The sequence below is a fragment of the Pinus tabuliformis genome, chromosome X (genome assembly GCF_031772625.1).
Source record: "Pinus tabuliformis cultivar Carrire ecotype Pingquan chromosome X, CPIR1, whole genome shotgun sequence".
Taxonomy (NCBI): Eukaryota; Viridiplantae; Streptophyta; class Pinopsida; order Pinales; family Pinaceae; genus Pinus; species Pinus tabuliformis.
In genome coordinates, this window is record NC_142308.1 from 450,097,686 (window position 1) to 450,119,400 (window position 21,715).

Below are 21,715 nucleotides of genomic sequence, written 5' to 3' on the forward strand. Positions count from 1 at the left end.
CTTTGCTTTGAGTGTAGTTTCCTCTATCTTGCATAGTGGGGTAGCTTCCTTCTTGGCATATATGCTTGATGTGAAGTTGCCCCAATCCTCAGGTAGAGCATTGAGTACTACAGTTGTCATGACTTCACCTAGCTCTTGAAGTTGATCCCTCATCTTAGAGATCCTCATGAAGTATGGCACTATTCGTTCCTTTGATATCTTCATTTTGTACAAATCATTTCGTAGAGATATCACTTCTTCAGCTGTGCTTATTAAGAATAGCTCTATTAGTTTATCATAGATTTCTTTTGATGTTTCAAGTTTGGAGACGTAAGGAATGAGAGAGTCCTTGATAGATTCTATTAGAATCCTTTGAGCTCTTGTCTCATCCATATTGTACTTGGCTAAGGCTTGAGTTTGTTCCTTAGCGGGGATAGTGATATTCCCTTTAATGTGCTCTAGAAGTTTATTCTCATTGAGAAGTAAATCAGTCCTCTTCTTCCATGCAAAGAAGTTATTAGTCCCAACCAATTTGTTGCTTTCCTTGCAAAAAGAAATTGAGATATATTCAAAAGGGGACATATACTTACTTGATAGAGTTTGAGATGTAGTGGACTTGCTTTCTTCTTGAAGACTTGATGGCTTGCCTTCCTTAGATCTTGATGTTCTTCAAGTTGCTTTCTCCAAGTGGACTTGCTTGATGATGAGACTTGCTTGATGACTTGTAGCTTGTTGTAGGTTCCTCTTTGATTTGCTCTTCTTGTAGGTGCCTTTATATAAGGCTTTTCTTCTTGCGTTGTCTTCCTTGATGAATGATAGATGGTAGACCTTCTTGTCCTTGATGTGATTGAGACTTCTTGTCTTGATGCTTCAACCTTGTAGATGTTCTTCCTTGATGACTCACCTTATGAGTGTTCTTGAGATTCCCTTTCCTTGATGTGTCACCTTACCTCTGATTCCATGTTGAAGAATCTAGGGCAATTAGGTATAGTAGGATTCTTCTTGACTTGATAACAATTTCTAAAGCTCTTTTATAATTTATCTTGTTAGCTTAATCTTCTTCTTCTTCTTGTTAATGCATGTGTGTTTACTTCATCAAACTGCTACCAAAAACATAAGAACAAGAACACAAGATGTTGGCTCTCTGCCAGGGCAAAACCTCTCTCTTAGAGAGGAAAACCCTTTCATAAATTTCTCTTATTGAAGCTTCTTATTGATCAATGCCAAACCATAGAACCTTGACAAGAATATCCTCCAAGCACAAGTCCAGTCCTTCTTCCTGCACTGTCTCCTGACACTTTGTCCTCCTCCTTCCGGCACTTCGTTCCCCGACACTTCGTCCTCCTTCTTCTTTCGGCCACTGGTGATAGACCTTGTTATGTGAGCTCTAGGAGAGAGACTTACCTTTGATCCTTAGTGAGATCCTCACCTATGAAGATACTTTCCTTCTCTTGTCTAACCGAGCTTCTTCTTGATGCGTAGTTGCAGACTTGATGTGACAGCACTGCAGCCCTAGTTTCTTGCACGTGTGGGAGGTTTCCTTTATACTTTTGGCTCCTTTCTCCTTCGCTTGAGAGACCCTCTTCTTCGCTTGAGTAGGAGGCCTTATAGGCCTAATTTACTAGCCCAAACGATAAGATATGTATGACTGTGATCTTGCTGCTGTTATGACCGCAGACTGCCCTTCTTTTCTCACACGTGTGATTGTTTTTCACCCTAAAAATAATCCCTTCAACTTCGGTTAGACTTCTCCTTCTTCACTACACTAGAGGCTCCTTAAACTCACTTTCCATTCACCCTTAACTCGTCTTTCTTCTCGCTGATTTCAGAGGACAGTAGGCCGACTTCACTTCTTTTGCATCATAATTGCTTCTTTGATGATGTTGTTGCATGGAGAGGACTTTGACTTTGCTTGGAGAGATATTCTTTGACTCTTATACAAATATATACATGGTGTAACATTCCCTTAAGTTCTTAAACATTTTCTTTTGACTCTTTGACGCACCTATAGCACTTTAACATGTGCTAGACCTATTTCAATGAGCAAGAAACTCATTGATAAATATAACAAAAATAATATTTCTTTTCTTGAATAAATACAAATATCAAAAGTACATTTATGAGGACCGAACCTAGTTACACTTTTTTCAACAAGTCCCTGCTATTCACTTCAAATCCTTCAGGTTGTTCGATGTACACTTCCTCATCAATGGTCACATTTAGAAATGCGGTCTTAACATCCATTTGATGGATAGTCCACCTCATTGTAGCAACCAATGAAACCAACGATCTAATGGTAGTGTACCTTGCTGTAGGTGCAAAGGTTTCTTCATAGTCAATGCCTTCTTTTTGAGAGAAACCCCTTGCGACAAACTTTGCTTTGTACTTGTCTATACTTCCATCAACAACATGTTTGATTGTATAGATCCACTTCGATGTGACAATCGATTTTCCACTAGGTCTAGGAACGATTTCCCAAACCCCATTCTTCATGATGGATTGACATTCTTCCTGCATAACTTTCTTCCAAACCTCTTCATGCTCAACTTCATTGAATGTAGATGGTTCAGCTTCAATAAAAGTTGTCATATATGAAGCATAACCATAATATCTTTTTGGTTTCTTACTTTCCCTGGAGGACCTTTTTTTAGCTTCATGTCCTTCAGCATCTTCTAATGTAGCTTTCAACCAATTTGGCCTCTTCCTTGTGGTTGGGATAACCACCAATTGAATAGGCTCACTTGGTCCTTCTTCTTCAACATTTGTAGTAGAGTTCTCATGATGAACTTCTTCTTCTTCAAATACGGGAACTTCTTTGTCATCAGAATCAATAGGAATATCCTTTGATTTCTTGTAAGCTTGATTCTCATCGAATATGACATCCTTGCTTACTTCAATGTGTCTTCCTTCCTTTATGTAAATTCTATATGCTTTTGAGGAAATACTATAACCAACGAATATTCCCTTGATGCTTGTCGAGTCCAACTTCTTTCGCTTGTCTTTCGGAACATGGATATATGTTGGACTTCCAAATATACGGAGATGATCCACACTCGGCTTCTTCCCTGTGAATACTTCTTCGGGTGTAGTATTATCAAGACTCTTATGAGGACTTCTATTTTGAATGTACACAACAGTCATCACTGCTTCACCCCATAAGAACTTCGGTAGATCTTGATCAAGGAGCATAGTTCGAATGCCTTCTTCAATTGACCTATTCTTCCTTTCAGCCAATCCATTTTGTTCGGGATAGTAGGGAACAATGAGCTCCCTCTTAATACCTGCATCCTTACAATATGCAATTAACTCTTTAGAAGTGTATTCCCCACCATTTTAAGACCTTAGAGTCTTTATCTTTCTTTCGGTTAGGGTTTCCACTTCAGCCCTGAACTCGAACTTATCAAATACTTCCATCTTTAGTTTTGAGTAGGTAGAGCCATGTCTTCGTTAAATGGTCATCAATGAATGTTACATAGTAGAGATGACCTCTAAGTGATTTGTCAGACATGGGCCCACATACATCGGAATGGATGAGGTCTAATATTTCTTTAAACCTAGTTTCACTATTATGAAATGGCTTTCTAGTATGCTTCCCCAAAGAGCATCCCTTGCAATCTAACTTCATATCAGGAATACCATGAACCAATTGACTAAGAGTAGGGATGACCCTATAATGAAGATGACCATACCTTCGATGCCATAGTTCAATGGGACTTATTTCCATATGAACCAAATCTTGAGGAGATGGAGTGATAACCCGGTAAAGACTTCCTTCACGAACTCCAATAACCCTAGCTTTGTCAATACTTGAGTTCTTTCCCCAAAGCAATACTTTTCCATCAACAAAAGCAATCCTTTCCCCCTTATCTTCTAAACAAGAAATAGAAAATAAATTCTTTTTCAAACCTGGAATATAGAGAATGTCGTTGAGATGCAACTTCTATCCATTATCCAACTTCAATGATGTAGATCCCAGGCCTCTTAACAACATAGCTTTTGTTGTCAACCAATTCCACTGCATGAGAGGATGAATCCTTTGATAGTGTGTGAAGTTGCTTGCTTTCACCTGTCATGCGTCTCGATGCTCCACTATCAATGATCAATGCATTGTCATCAGTAAGAGAACCTATAAGGGCAACCAAGAATCCTTGACTCTTGACTTTATTGAATAAGTAATAGATGATGTTCTTGATCCATCTTCCAGCAATGTTGTAACCCAATCTTATGTAGTTCACCATAGAGGGAGAATCCATGCCAACAAAGTGATCTTTGACTTCTCTTCACCTTAGCTCTGATTCCATATTGGAAAATCAAACATATTGTATTAGGGTTTGATTCTCCTTTCTTGATAATTACTTGTGAGTGTGTTGGATTCTTTTAATTCTTTATTATCTTGTCTTTCATCAAACAATTATACATGTATGAAGATCACAAAACAAGAGACACAAGATATAGGCACATGCCAGGGAAAAACCCCCCTCGAGGGGAAAACCCAGTCAAGATAATTCTTCCTTTCAATAATATTCTTTGAGACTCTTTACCTTAGACCAAGACTAGACTTTCCCTCCACACCATGTTAGCCTCCCAAATCTTCAACCCCTTCCAGCAACTTCGACTAAGCAGCAGCTTCCGGCAACAACGAAATCTTAGGAGACTTTGATCTCCTAACCCAGACCACGAAACAAAGAGAGAGAGGCACCAAAAGTTTGATTTTCTTCTTCTTTAGAGACTTCCCCAAACTCACACTTCTTTCGTCCTCCCAGCAACAGACTTCACACTTCTCCAACTCTTCTTGAGATATCGAACTTGCTTGAGAGCGAGTGATACAAACGACTTCGACCTCCTTTGATATATAGGCTTCTTATGGGTCGAATGGGGGTCCTTAGGCCGACATGATGTGGAGGGTACATAATTCATATTTGACTTGATACAAAAACTTTTTACATGGTTCAAAAGCCCAAGAAGGGTCTTTTCGAATGTACAATGACTCTATAAACTCAATATTAATCCTAGGAGTCCACAATGGGGATTTTGACTAATATAATGATGACCCAAGCATGAAACCCATTCTTTAATAAGTCATTGTTACAATAATAAAAATTCTTTTCTTTATTCTTTTGACAAGTACATTACATAATGACTCAAGTACATTATTGAAGACCGAACATAGTTACATTTTCTAACAGACATGGTGCCAATAAATCAAGCATTGGGGGCCAAATAGTGACATGTAAGCCCTCCCTTGTCATCTCAAGGATAGCCATCATCATTTGGACTCCAAAATAAGCAAAGCCCATCAAATAGTGTCAAGACCAACCTAGGGACGTTTTGGGTCCACTGGGCACACCATCTATAAATCCAACACCAAGCTTCATTGGCTCAACGTTTTAGCATTTTGGGGTACCTCAGAGTGTCAAGTACCATGTGGAGTCATCAAGTAGTCCAATGCTCTGCTCTGGGTGGGCAACGTCGCATCAATGCCATATTTTCTCTCTTGGATGTGTAAAAAAACCTCTATAATGCTGTTGAGAAGGCGAATACTCATGTCTCTAAGGGCCTTTACTACCATGAAAATACCACCTGAAAAAAGCTTACTCAAAATCAAGTGAAATCACCAATCATTAGGGACAATAACCATAAATGCATCATAGTGGACCATACGTAATGCTGGGGGCATAATAATACTTCACACAAAGCTCAACTTAAAATGTCTAACTAGATCAAGTCTCGTAAACAGGTTACCTCATGTTAGGGATGGTTTGATGGATTACTCTATTACACATTTCTAGTGCCCAATGGCAAGTGACATGTCCCAAGTTAGCCTATCAATCGATAGGTTTGTGTGAGAATGGTGGTTGCGGAGTGGGGAAGACTTAAGGGCAAGGTGCCATAGACTTGAGGCCATCTAATGGAGGTTCAACATCTTGAGCGTATAGATGTAAGGAGAGACAATCATGGAGACATGAGTCACCCCTTTTCTCGACCTACTTTTTCCATCGCTATGGTTGGTATATTAACTTTGATTTGGGTGCATAACTCTGGAGCCCAAGCTTACTTTTGAAATTTTTCCATTGTTACCCCTTAAGGATGAGTTAGTTTATCACTCATTAGGGTCGAGACAATATAATGGTTCCTTTGTAGATGAAGCATCATGTGCTTGAGGAATTGGGGTGATGGCTAACGAGGCAGGTAAAGCTCATGGTAGGCTTTTGCACATGCGCTTCTCAAATGTCCCAACCATCTTTTGCATTGTATATTTTTCCTTTGTTGTGGCTTTCTTACACTTATCTTTTTTTTAGCCGCATCAACCTCCAAGGCAAAGTTTTCTTGCCCAAACTCAAGGATGAGGATGAAAGGGTGCCAATACCCATGACCAATGATCACCAACCCAAAGAATGGAAATGAATATAGTGAAAGATGGAAAGTGGTAAGTATGGGACATCATGACATGCTATTTCAATCAAAGCCTCCTCACTAGTGTCCTTCCTAAAACCCTAAGGCCTCAGAGGAGGTCCCACTAGACTAGAGTCAAAGACTAACCTCCCAAGTGAAGTGAGAGAACAAGAAAACAATCTTTCACTATATTCATTTCCATTCTTTGGGTTGGTGATCATTGGTCATGGGTATTGGCCAATACCCATGACCAATGATCACCAACTCAAGGAATGGAAATGAATATAGTGAAAGATGGAAAGTGGTAAGTATGGGACATCATGACATGCTATTTCAATCAAAGCTTCCTCACTAGTGTCCTTCCTAAAACCCTAAGGCCTCAAAGGAGGTCCCACTAGACTAGAGTCAAAGACCAACCTCCCAAGTGAAGTGAGGGAACAAGAATACAATCAAGATTGGTCAATCATCCAGTTTGCTCCTTGATCTATATTAATATGCCCATAACATTAGATGAAAGCACATGATTACAAAATGGTTAAAGTACCTATAGATGGATGACCCACCTTTCTTCAAGAAAAGGAAAGCCGGATAGGAGAGAGAAATTTCACTGGAGAAAGAAGTGGAGCATCTTGGCATCATGTTATGTGTTGATCGAATAGAGTTGCTGGTTGGCTGGTTGTCCATGGAGGAGAAAATTTTTCTCTTATTGGTGGGTAACAATCACTGGTAATTACTCTTCTATTTGGATTGGTGTTTTTCTAATCATAGGGGGGCATCCCTACTGCTCATGCACTGTCCATGCTTAGAAAATATACGTGGTTAGTGATGAGTGATCAAAAAACGAAATAGTTGTCCTTGACATGTGTGAAAACAAATAAGGACACAAGAAAGGTTAAGTTAAATAATATGAGAGAGATTACAATTCACAAGACAACTAGACTTCGAACGATGAAAAAGGAGACGAACATGTGTTTTTATAGGTTTCAATACTGTATAGTTAATTGCTATTAACAAATTTCTAATACAACATAGAAAATGCAATGGAAATCACACACATTAACACAGATTTTACCTTGGAAACCCAAACCAGGCAAAACTAGAAAGGTTTTTCAGTATATCTATCTTTACAATGTTATAATGCAATACGATATCTATCTATATCTATATATATATATATATATATATATATATATATATATATATATATACACACCATAGCATCCATAAACTACCAATTCATTTTCTTGAATTAGACTACAATTGTAGTTCCTTAATCGAAACTACAAAACCATGGGATAAACCACCATGCACCACAAAACCGCTAAAACTGACGATCATGTGTCGAAAACCATGAAAAATGGATGCAAAAAACCACCCAAAAAATTTAAATCTTATGATAAATTAATTCTTATGGCAAATGGTTTTTTACATGATTGATTGATTCCTTTGATTAGACCATTGTGATTTATTCAATTATTAATTAACTTAACTTTTTGATATTGAAGTTAGGTGAAGTATTATGAGGGACCAAGATATTTGGTTTGGGGTTTTAAATGGAATAACTTATCTAGGTCATTGATGAATGGGAGATTTTTTGGGAGCAAAGAATGATAATAAAGTGAGGGTGTAGAGTTAAAGGAGTTCTTTGTTTTGAGGTTTCGGAAGTTGGGAGTTCTTTTGGGAATTAATAGTGTCTTTTCGAAATTTGGGTAAGGTGTTTGGGCATCTTAATATTTAGGACAAATAAACTACAAGTTGTGGTTTTGGGTTTTGGGCATGGAGGGCTATGGAACTTGTGGAGGTTTCTTGGGGCTAGGGAGTTGGAGTGGCTGTTCCTAGCTGGTTGGGTGGTAAATTCAGTCGGGCGGTTCGAGGGGCAACGGCGGGTGAAAGGAAGCTTTAGCTCTCTTTCAACTCAATTCAACGACAAAGATATTCCTTGTTGATTACTCAGTCCATTTAACTTATGCTGCCTTGCTTATTTAACTTGCTTATGTGCTTAATTGTTTTTCTATGCTACTTAAACTGTCTATTTAGGTTGCCATAGAAACCAAACAAAAAAATTCATTACATATACATGAAAATGATAGAGTAGTGTAGAGTTTTCATTAAACAAACTCCTCTATAGAGAAAAGTTTTGGTTACAGTCTTGAGGCCCTGGTAAAGGGCCTCACAAAAATCAAATGGAGGTCGTGACTAAAAAATCTCTTCATCTTATCCAAGGAACTTGTTGCAAAAAGTGTGTGGAGATTAATACAAGGAAAAGGGACATGGGTTCATGCAATTAGATCCAAGTACATTGCTCCCACTTCTATAGAGGATTGGGTAAGAATTCCAAAAACAAGTACACCTCAATAATTTGGAAAGTGGTCAACTCAACTTTTCATCTGATGTGCAACTGATTGGTTTGGCAAGTTGGAAAAGGTGATAAAGTGCAAATTGGTCTAGACGTATGGGTAGGTAGTAAGGGACTGCAAAGAATACTTTGTTAGATGATTCAAGAGATTTTACAATTTACATTAAGAACTAGTAAGATTTGCCAAGACTTTTGTAGGTTTTAACCCTGTACAATTAATTGCTTCATAGGGATTCTTAATAAAACAGAAAAGATGCAATGACAAGCATAGATACATTGGCATAAAGATTTTATCATGGAAACCTAATCTGGGATAACCAGAACAATTTTTCAGTATATTCGTCTTTACAGTATTACACTACAATATATATCTCCTGTGGCATCTATAAACTGTCAATCCATTTACCCTAGATTAGAATACAACCGTAGTTCCTTAACTGAAACTACAAAACCATGGGCTAAAGAACCATGTGCTACAAAACTGCTAAAAGCAAAAACTGTGTGCTAAATAGTAAAAACCACAAAAAAAGGACGCAAAAAACCGACCAAACTTTGAAAATTTCAAAAATGATGTGATTGATAGATTCAATGGATTTTTTATTTTATTTTTGGCATTGTGAGAAACAACAGTGATTCAATTGATATGTTGGCACTTTTACGTAGGATTTCATGCCCCAGATGGTTAGGAGCGTGTAGAAGCCCCTGCCTGTCAAGCAGATAGGGAGCTGCTACAAGCTTCCACGAAAAGGGAGTTTCCAGATCAAGCTCCTGGAAATCTGCCAAAAGGTTCCCAATCTCCCAAAGAAGTTCTCAGCAAAAAGGGAGCATTTCTGACAAGCTCCAAATCTCTCAAGTGTGGTACCCGTGCTACTATGATATATATTATCTACTCAAGGTTCCATATCAGTGATATCAGTAGCTGTGACAAGCATATTTACATTATACTGCAACGGCTATGTGAAATGTTTATTAATTTGTTCCTTATCATGAATTTTTGTAAGATTTTAAAATAAAATTCAACAATTAGAAATTTTTCTAGTAAATCCTGCGTCTTATGGGTGTTGGAAATCTTAATTTCAGGCTTTGGTACTCTCTAATAACATGCGTTGCGTAGAAGGCAACACTACGCAGTTGATAGCAGCATGAATAAAATAGGAGAACTAAACAATATAAAAAAACTGAGTTGGCAGTTTTTGTAATCTTTGTTTTTGCAATTCTGTTATAACTTATATCAATGTTCCAGGGGAACATTTCTGGACTTTATATATTTCCAATGGGTCAAAGTCAAAGTTCATATAGTGGTTGTGCCTATGATCTCATGGATCTCAGAATGATCAATTTCCTGTGCATTTGTTGAAATATATGATGTATTTTGGTCATTTATTACTTCATATATTAGATTTGTCTTTTGTGAAATTTTTATTGACATGCAATTGTGAGTGCAGGTGCATGACTGCATTTCCAGAAGAGTATAAGTTGCTGGTACCAAATCTGCTAATTGAGACAATGTCAATGATATCTGCGAGCTTTGTTGCTCGTATTGATGGTGCTCTTGGGGAAGCCTCATTTGGAATAAGGACTTTGACAGGAGGTGCCTATTTGAAATATTGCATCTTATTTTGGTTTTGATGTTTGCTTATTGGATATATATGAATTTTTTCTCAAGACTTTGAAATCTGGATATACTCCTTATTCTTGACAATTACTGCCTTGTGTCAAAATGAATGTGCTGGCCAATGCTTTATCCATGTGTTAGAAACAGCAAAGAAAGAAAGGAATTGAGAAATGCCCATGGGGGAGCAAATGTGATGAATTGCAATGGAGGATACATGATTACGTAATAGATTATGTTAGTAAATTAACTGCAATATAAAAGTCATCACTGAACATGATAGCTCAAAATTGCAGAACTAACTTTTAAAGATTGTTTCACCACTGTATTAATGCGGGGACCTGGCTTCAAAATCCCCCAAGTGGTTGCAGATGAGGTCAGGAGCAAGTTCTGGGTGGTTTTGATTAGTGTTGTAGGAACTGGTCCCTTGGTCTGGAGGCCGGAACCTCGCTTTGGATGAGATCGCTGTTGAAGCGCCATGTAATCCACGGGCTTGAAATTTGGAACCACATTTCCTGTTTTTTTCCGTGCTTTTTTTTTCACTGTGGAACTGTGGCGGTTTTGTACATGGTTCGGCACTTGGAACCATGGTCCAACACATGGTTCCATGACAGTTTTGGCACACTTCCCAGAGTCTGGCACACAATTTCAGCATGCTTCCCATCTGTTATGAATAAAAATATATATAAAATAATACAAATAATTTAAAACAATAATAATAATAAATAATGATTAGTTAATAACTAGTTAATGAAAAGGTATGTCCCTAAGAACATAACTGTTGGTGAAGAGGTACCTCCCTAGGTATATAAGCAGGCCCTCACCCTCATTGTAATCATTTCATCAATTCTTTATACACTATTCAACATACATTACTTGTCCTACAATGGATGTCTTTGTCTTCGAAGTATTCTAAAGATTATTGCAGGTATACGAACTTTGTTCGTTATAGTGGTACCAGAGCCACGACTGATCTGGGCTTTGGCCATTAACCTTGTTGTCATTGTGATCAAGCGCTTCGCTACATAGTTGGAGGTTCACATTCTGCTAGGTTCGCCGTCAAGCCTTTGGCCATGTAAATTAAAAAAAGAAAAAAAAGGATTATAAAAAAATTGAAAATAAATAGGGAAAAAATTGTAAAAAAAGGTATTAGAAGAAAAAAAACAAAATATAATAAGGAGCCAACTTACCTTCAGCAGCCTGCATCGAGAATTTCTATTGCATTCAATAGCCACCAGAGCCCTCCCATAGTCACGATCCCACAACTGCCATCAAATGTTGTCGAGCCACTCCAGCCACGCACTTAATCTATAGCCGCTCCATCCATGCATGACTGCAGCCGCGCCCTGCTCCCTCGTTGGAACACCCCGAACTTCTGTTTGCCACCCGACGAATCCACCACAACCCGATTCTGCGTGTGGTCGATAAACCCTATTGTCCGCCTTCCCACCACCGTTGCTGAATCTCGTCTTGCCGCTTTTCAATCACTATTTAGTGCCACAAACAACCACCGTAGTTCCTTTGCAAGGTTTGCTGCTACCATTGACCTATTGCCAAATTCAGCCACCAAACCATCATAAATTGTGATTCAAAATTACGGCCATATACAATTTATAGTGACCTTTTCTGCAATTGCTACCTTCCAAGGGAAGAGAGGAATCGATTTCAAAGTTATAATCCGTGTATGCCATTTTGTACCGATTCACCATCCTTGTTCGACTGTCAACGCTTATTTCGAATGTTGAAGTGAAACGTGACCCATAACAAGAGTCACGTCTCATCAAAATTTTCTGGAGAGAAAAATTATTACGATAATAATTTTTTAGAGTCTGATATGATATAGTAGTAGGAAGAACCGCGAGAAGTTAAATGTATGGTCGTACCATTCATATGTAAAAGTTATAAAGCATATTAAAAGTTATATAACAAGGGAGATTTAAAAAAAAATTATAAAGTACATATTATAAAAGTTATAGAAAATAAATAAATAAAAAAAAGAAGGGTATATTTAATAATTAAAATAATAATAATAATAATAATAACAACAACATTTTATTATAAAAGATTAGGAAATGTTACTTTTGGAACCTTAATCTCATCTCGAAAAAGGCAATATGGAATCAATTGTTGTAGAAATAAGAATAGATTATAACCAACAAATGAAAGAAGGAAAGATGAGTCCTATAACCAAGTCAACATTTTGGACTAAATGTCCATTTTGTCTAAATGAAATTGGATATACATATATTCAAAAAAGTTGCAAATTAAGTTGTCCAACGTGTGGAAGATTATTTAGTACAGAAGAACATCAAGATAATGAGCAGATGCAAATGAAAAGACTAAAGGAAGAACTCGCAGAACTACAACAAAAGAACGAAGCATCGGAAAAGAAATATAAAGACCTCGAAGATCAGTTTTATAAAGAATCAACAGAAAGTAACAACGAAATTTGGCGTCTAAGAGACCATAATAAAAAATTACTTGAGAAGGTTAAGAAGTCTAAAGATACCAGAAAAAAATTAGAGGAAGAAAATGAATGTCTCGAGAAGAAATTCAACAAGAGTCTATCAGAAAAGGAAGAAAAAAATTTGCGTTTAAAAACCCTGAATCAAAGGTTATTAGAACAAATCAAAAGTATAAAAGATAAAGAGAAGGATACTAAGGACAAAGTCAACGATTTAGAAAATGACGAACTTTCACGTCTAAGGAAACATAACCAAAACCTTCTTACGCAAATAAAGAAGCTTAAAAGTGACAAGAAGGCACTAAATGACAAGTTAGAACAACTTACTCAAGAAGAAGTATTGAAGTCTCCACTCGTAACAGTCCAAGTTGAAGATAAAGGAACAAATACTGATCCGGTCAATATCATAACTCAAGAAGATGAGAAACCTACTAAAGACTAGTGTTATTAGGACTGGATTGAACTGGTCTGAACTAGTTGGTCCGACTGGTTTGAGGCTAAAACCGGTTCAGATTGGTGACCTGAATCGCTTTTGGCCTGTTTGGTACTGAACTAACCTTTTTTCACTAAACATGCCAATTTGGTACCAAACCTCGACCGATTTTGTATATTGCTTCCAAGGACCCTTTGAACGCAATTTTTTTTTCAATGAAGCAATGATTTATGCCAAGGGAAGCCTAGGTATTTGATCGTATTGCCCTACTAATGCTATGCAATTCATGGTAACGTTAATTCTTAAAGTAAAAGGATTTTACTTTAATTTGTAACATTAACATGAAAGGAATGTTTGAGAGTGGTTTTGATCTCATTGGATTTCATATGGAGAAAGTAGAATTTTAAATCTCACTTAAAATCCAATAGACTTGAGAATTTTCTAGGATTTCAGGATTGGGGGGATTGCAACGCTCCATTGGATTTTGTCATGTACGAGGCTATGGAACTTGTATTTTATCAAGAGCACCAAGTCCATTTCTCCCTATTCTTCCTTGCTATTAGACAATACTTCAATGTAATGCACCTTCCCTTTCCCCATGCATCTATGTCTTGGCTCCCATGGCTCCTTGCAACTGAAACATAATTTCTTCCGTTTGAGCTCATTATGGGTGGCATCATCCAACCTAGGCGTCCCCGTGCCCCCTGGCTAGAATGGTTTCTAGTCCTTGCTCTTATGCAGGATGAAGGGATTGGGAGGAGCCTTCGTCTTGGTCACTGCCTCCATGTCGCGGGTCCAACTAAAGGCATCTTGCAAAGTGGCGAGTTTGAATGCTTTGATCCAGCCATGGAGAGGTTCAGTAAGACCAAGGTTACTTGGGAGCAGGAGCGACATTTTCAGAAGCTCCTGGTTTGGGAGCGAATCCCGGAGTGTTTTATATATATATATATATTTTATATTTTGATGCATATATGTCAACAAAAACATGTAGAATGATGAATTAGACATAAAAAACATAAAAAACATAGATCGAATCATATAACAACAATCATCAAGAAGTCATAATCTTCATCAACCATGTCCACAAGTTAGTAACATACAACATATTGAGTCTCATGAATTATGATTCATCAATCTTAAAGTTTCAAGCTTTCAAAATTCAATATATAACTTTTATCATCATTGATCACCAAAGTTGTACTTGTAAGCTAAGTGTAAACATTACGACAAATAATATTTAACTGTAACATGAAATGAAATGTTATAAAATGAAATGAAATGAAAAAACTTTCAACTTTCACGAAGCATCATATTCATAATTCATTACCAATGAGTTATAATTGCCAACTTCAAACTTCAAACTTAAATTGTCATATATTGTTTACAAAAAATATCATAATAAATATGAAAGAGTCAACAGTTATAAAAACTACTAGAAACTAGAAAAGACAAGTAAATCTATCATCTACATCTTCCTCTTGCCACCACGAATAATGTCTAATTTCTGAGCAGGTCGTGGTGGTCTTCTAGGAGTCTCCTCTTGCACAGTTCCATGACCAGAACCAGAAGGCGCATGCCCTCCACGTGAGGATGTACATGGAGGCAGCGACAGCAAAGGGCAAAGACTTGGAACTCGAGCACTGCTACTGGATGGTGGGGGTGGCATGGTTGTTGCTTCATCTTCCTCTCTCATAAGTTCTGCTTCCAGTTCTTCAAGATGTATAGTGCCATCCTCCAAATTATCGTCCTCTGGGTGGTTGTCCCAAATTTTATATGTTGGATCCTCATAAGCCCGATCACAGAAATGACTCAACAACCTCAAGTTGTAGTGCACATAAAGCAAGCTTTGTACTCAGTTTTCATTGAGTCTGTTTCTTCTCACAATTTGGTGCTCCAACACTTCTGTGCAGAAGAAGTATTTACAACCTGTGAGAGAACTTTTTTTGCTAATTTTGGCCAAAGTTCCATGCCACCATATGCTTCCCACCATGTGAGAGCATCAAACCTGTCTCTATCTTCCATTGCATGTAAAGAACCAAACAAACTAGTGCAGCTGAAGTATCTACCCAATTCAAGACGCAGATTAGAACATTCCTCCCTGCCAGATACCAACTTGTCTAATGCTTCCATATAACCTGCAGCTACCTCTGGATCCATATGGGGTTTGACCCTAACCCCACCCCCAGGTGCAGGTTGGCCCAACCAAGTTAGAGAGTAGTATTTTGGCGTAAGGATATACGCCAAGGCATGTAGTGGAACATTAAGTTTATTCCATCGTGTACACACACAATTGTGAATCAGTGTATACAAGTTGGGATCATCTTTCTGAACAACATCTTTTATTTGCCCCAACATGGTATCCATCTACTCATACACCTCCCCAATCACTGGTTTATCTGTATCCGCAAAATGAATCATGTGATAAATGGGCTTGGTGAATTCCAATACTTGCCTCACATGTGCCCAAAACTGACCATCAAGAGCGGTCTCCTCCACCTGTTCAAAACCTTACCTATCAGCTGCATTTGTAGCCCTTTCCTTTAATACCTGCCAGTGTGGACTTGATACCATGCTAGCCAATGACTCTCTTACCTTCAAAGGCACCGAAAGGTGAGGTAATAGCTAGCAAATCTAGTCTTCGCAATCTTCAACAACTCCAATCTTGAGTGACTACGGAAAAGCCCATGGTTATTGCTATGATTTGTAATAAATTTGATCATTTTTTTGCCTCTATTGTACAAATCACCAATCCATTTGTATTGTTGGTTTTTGTTCTTAATAATATCATGCATCAAAAGGTTCATTGTGTGAACCAAACACCTAGACCAAAATATGTTTGGGTATTTATCCTCAATAATTGCTCCCCCTGCCTTACAATTAGCAACATTATCAGTGATGACTTGGATGGCATTGTATGGCCCAATACATTCAATTGTTTCAATTCATGGTTCTATAATGTTGATGCTGGTCTTGAACTTGTTTGAGTAATCATATGCTGAAAGAAAGATGACACCACTAACAGACACAACAAGAACTTTCATCAATGGCTTGCCTTTTACATTTGTCCATCCATCAGATACAATGGACACCCCATGCTCAGTCCATGAATTTGTTATTCTACTCAAAGAATGTGATATTTTTGCTTTTTCATGATTAAGTCCAATGGTTCTAGCCTTGTCATACCCAGGGCTCTTGTATCCTTTAGGGGCATCATTTATGGGAGAAACCATTTCATGCCAATAAGGTGATTGAAGAACATTGAATGGTATCCCACATGCATAGAGAAACCGGTAAACTTTTGAATCCACATCATTCCTACACCCTTCATCAAGGAAATCTGATATGGTTCTATGCCTTAAAGAGATGTTTGGTGACCCTGTGCCTCCATATCCACTGCCATAGGAGGATGCTGAAGGAGTTCTTTGTGCATGTGATTGTGAGCTTGGTTCAAAGAAACCCTTTGATTTTTTAGATTTGTATTGGGCTTCCTCTTCCCTTATGTATTTGGCTCTCTCTGCTGCTAACACACTTGTACAAGTTTTGATTCCTATTTGTTTATCTCAATCCCATGGCCTTTTCCCACAGAGGTGCTTTTTGGCACGGGTGTATGAACTTGTGTAATTATTGTTGCAATGGGGGCAGTGAAATTTAGTGGTTCCACCCCCTTTCCCTGCTTCAGGCCTAGTAACATATTTCCACAATGGGGTTAGGTCTTGTTTAGTTTTTTGAGCTGAATCATGTTCACTCTCCTCCAGCTCCTCCTCACTGGGGTTTTCATCAAATCCACTATAACCCACTTCTTCATCCCCTTCTTCTTCATGTTCATCCCTCCTTTTTCTACTCCCCAACACCATAATAACCAAGAAAGGAACCAAGAAGAAGAAAATGCCAAGAAATATAACCACGATGTTTGAAATTTGAAGTTTTGAATTTGCAAAAAAATGGAATGGGAATAGGAATGCGAAATAGAGAAATTTTATTTATTTAGAAATGAACATAAAAAAATTGCTAGATTAGAGTGTAGATCCTACCTCTTTGGCCTCCAATCTCCCCTTGCAAGCTCTTCAAACTCCTCCAAGCTCCTCTCCTTGCTCCAAATTCTCTCTTGCTCTCTCTCACTCACTCACACTTAGAAATGAAATGAATAATGAGAGGGAGAGGGTTTATTCATTCCCCCCTCCCCTCCCCTCCCTCCTTTTTTTCCCTCACACCACCGTCGCCTCTCCCTCGCGACGCGGGCATTGCTCTTCGCCAGATGGGAGTGATTTCTCCAACGGAGGAGTGGTCGGGAGCAATCACTCCCTGACTGCTCCCTGGTTGGAAAAATCGCTCTCGGAGCGACACTCCCTAAGTCGAATTGGGAAAAAACAGGGAGCAATTTTTTCTTCTTCTAGGGAGCGCACTCTCGACTCGCTCCTGAGTTGCTCCTGACTGGAGCACGGATTGGGAGTCGGATCGAGGGGGGGCGGTCCCCCGGAACCTTGAGTAAGACCCTCGATGAACAACATAATCAACCTGGTTTTTGACACATTATTGACCTTTAGTGTCACCTTCTAAAACTTTGAGATGTAATCCCCTATAGTTCCTGTCTGTTTGAGCTGGGTCAACTCCCTGAAATACAACTCGGGGTCTTTCATATCAAATCACTGCATCACCCGTTGCGTGAACTCTAAATAAGAGGTGTTTGTATTATGCTCCAACGTCACCAACCCATGGTATGACCACTCATGAGCTTCTCCTTCTAAGTGTAAGGTGGCAAATTTGATGGCCTTTGCTTTGATCATGGGGTTTAGCTACAAATAAGTGTCAAGCTTTTGCACCCACACACTGGCTGTGGATCGTGACGATCCGTCAAATGAAGGTATAGATAACTTCCCAACCTTCCTCATCAAATCAATATTATGGGACCCTTGCATACCCCTGTTAACATCCCTTGGCTTGCCCCTGTGTTTGATCATGCAAAAGTCTTGAAAATATATAGCTTGGTGGAAGTCTTGCCCAAGTGACTCATTTTGCTGTAGATAGTCCTCAAATCCCTCATTTTGGCCTAGTTGTCCTTGATTCCCTGTCCGCTGCCTGTCTAGGAATTTGGGCAAAATAGGTCTAGTGGTTGACCTGCTTGAAGCACTTGAGTTTTGCTCCCCTTTTTCTGTCCAAGTGGGTGGGAATTACTGTTCTCCCCCCACTCCCTGTTAGGCCCACTGGACCCACTTGCTCCCCGGTTTGTTACCTCCCCTTCTTCCCTGCCTCTTGTAGGTGATATACACTGTGTCCTCTAGAAACATTCAACCCTCTTAATCCACATGCTGGTAGAGTCACCAACTTTGATACCACTGTATAGCCCTTAACCCCCTGATGGCCTAAAGGCTGCAAACTGTAAAGAAGTTCTCTATTGTTTGGTTCTTCTTGGATGGTTTATGTTTAGGATGTTATTGGGTTTAGAAGCAAGATGTATGGGCATACATGTAGAATAATTATTCAATACAATGAAAACATTACACAAAGGATAAACATATAATCAATTGCTTGTAACTTTATTGGCACAAACAGGTAATCTTAGCTCAATGTTGCCTTGACTGCATCATACCTCGCAGAACCTCGACGTGCTTGTGACTGCTCATGGACTGTGTCTTAAACTACTGCTGAAACCTGATTCCCCACTCTGTGGTATGGCGCTTGTAATCTTAATGGGTAGTTGCTAGTCTGATGGCATTAAAACTTGTGTAGTGTCACAGATCCCTTCCCGTGCATAGAAATGACCTTGATCGATGACTTGACGTATTTCCACGTCGTCTCGATGCATGCATGCATTCCCTGACTTCTATGATGATGGGTTCTAGCCTATCAATTCTCCCGTCTTCATTAAATATGCCCAACTTCTTCAAACGTGCACATGGGCTCAACTACATTTGCATCCATAGCCGTGTCCAATCTAGTGGTGTATAGCAACACTGACCTTGTCCTGGTGTTTAGCAGTGGCACCCACCATTGGTCACACATGCAAATGGTGATTCAAGCCTTGGCTTAAATGTTGACTGTTGCCCCCATAGTAGATCAGACCAACGCTTTATCTCTCCATAGCCAGGGCCGACTAGGCCAAAACCCTAGTTGCTACGGAAACCTGTAGAGCGTGAGCCATCATCCTAACACGCTTGAAGGTCGATTGAAGGGGAAGCCAATGTTATGAACATAAATAACATAAAATAATATAAATAATGAATAATAACTAATAATTAGTATTAACAAAAGGACATGTCTCAAAGGACATGACTCTCTATCAAAGGGCACTCCCGCCTAGGTGTGTATTTGGGGCCCTCATTTGTAATTCTCATAATATCAATTATTCATACTCATACTCATACATCATATCTATATATATATATATATTCGAATGGATACTTTTATATTCCAAGTGTTCTAGATTAATTAACTTGTGAGCCAGGTTTGGCTATCACAAGCTTGTACCATGTTGGATTGTGGTTTGAAAATGACACACATGATCATGGCATCTGTAAAGAAGTGACAAACTATAATTCTATGGTTGGGAAGGATAGGAAGTTGATCAGTGGTGTCATTGAGGCAGTGTAGTTAAACTGCATGTCAAGGTCAATAATTGTATGACATGCATTTTTGGTAAGAAAGCTCTATTGAAGGATTTCGGGTTGACTCTTAGTTGTTGAAGGATCTTCCTTTGCTTGTTAATGACGTATAGGCATTTATTCTTCCCAAGTAAGTTGCAATGGACTTTTTGTGCTCTCTTTCTAGACCGGGCAGAATTGGAAGATGAAGATTTGGAAAAAACATATTGAAGGAAAGGATGCAATGGCTCATGTAAATATGGAACTGAAAGCTGTGGATATAGAATGTGACTATAAAAGCTTTCTTGAGAAGTTGTCGAGTCATTTAAAAGGAATTTATATGAGCACTTCCTCCTGTATCTGTACCTCTCCTCAAGTTAACATGTCAAGGGACCACTTCCAGGTTTTCTTAAATTGGCAAGTTCAGAGTTCCTATCCAAAGATGAGCAAAGCCTCTCTCTCTATAAGGCATAAGCATTGAGATGGTTATATAGAAGAAATCCTCAGTTTGATCACCTAGTTTCCTAACAGATGTCTGCCATGCTTATTCAACGTTGACTGGCAACCAGATCAAACATCGATATAAGGTTGTTGCAAAAAGAGAATTGCCACACTGGCTAGAGACCTTATATGATGAAAAATGGGGATAGACAGAATGGCAAGAACCTGGTAGAAAGACATCTTTGGAATGATGTGAATCAGATATTCTTGAAGAGCTTAAAATTCAAACCATAAATAAACAAGTAAAAAATTATTGAAAAATCTAGCATAGCAACATTAGCATAGAGACCTGGCTGAATGTGTAGGATGGGCAATGACCAGAACCTTTACCACTGGAGTGGGGTGAAAAAGTAGAAGCATTGCAACAATTTCTACCAAAGTATTTAGTGGGTGGTGTTGAAGAGTAATTGATGCGACTCCGGGCTGTACCATGGCATGCTGTCTATAGAATTGGAGCAGCAGAAGATTAATATAGGAGATCGAAACAATAACTGATACCAAGACCATTATCCTATGAAAATAATTTAACATGCCTTTCTTAAATACGAGAAAAAGCATTAGCTAATAGAGTGAATATTTGACCAACTTGTAGAGCAGCCTGTTTTAATTGTTCTTTTAGTCATTGGTAACTTCTTTCTACATCTTCCGACTTTGTCTATTCTTTACAGTCAAAAGTGTCTTTATATGCATTCACATCTTCAGAGTGCTAGTATCTGCGAGCATTGTATATATGAACAGAAGTATGCATTTCATTAGGTAAAAAGAAGTTAGTTTTTGTAGCTTTATATATGAAAATTAGCAGTGCTGTATCAGTTAGAACTAGCTTTCTTTTTATCAAATAAAGCTACCTGGTCTTGGAAAGAAGTTTTGTGAGGTAAGTTGATATGCTCCTTGTTGGTAGGAGCGTCAATTTCCCCAATGAGATATTAGTGAGAAAACTTTATTTGCGTTTCTCATATTTTTTAAGGCCCAGGGTAATTTGTGATTGGCAAAGCACAACCATTTTATCAGTTGAAATTGTTTTGACGTGCATTTTTCTATTGATTTTCAGGTTTATCGGATTTATCAGCTGGAGAAACGTTAAGAAGCATTGGAATTAAGACTAAACATCTTGAGACATTAATCGAATTGCATAACATGACTGGGGCTTTTGCTAGAAATATTAATCACTTATTTGCAGTTGCTGACATAACAGTTTTGGCAAATACTTTGAGGGCTCTTTATTCACCATATGAGAGTTATAAACAGAGGTATGTGCTGATTTGCTGACAGTTCTAGAAACACGTTCATTTAGTTTGAACCTATGCCATGTTGAAGATAGATAATGGTGCTATGATATGAAGAAATTGCTTTGGTATTATACTTTGAAATTCAATTCAGATCACGTAACTAAAAAGTC

General features: G+C 38.4%; 1 protein-coding gene across 2 annotated transcripts in view; it reads left to right on the forward strand.

Moving 5' to 3' along the window:
• The window catches only part of EYE (conserved oligomeric Golgi complex component-related / COG complex component-like protein), a 175,614-nt gene that overhangs the window by 76,024 nt on the left and 77,875 nt on the right, over positions 1–21,715 (forward strand). For both annotated transcript variants that reach the window (XM_089446455.1, XM_089446456.1), the window contains 2 exons: positions 10,174–10,319; positions 21,368–21,566. In XM_089446455.1, the coding sequence (XP_089302581.1) occupies positions 10,174–10,319; positions 21,368–21,566 (345 nt within the window). The remainder of the gene's footprint in view (positions 1–10,173; positions 10,320–21,367; positions 21,567–21,715) is intronic.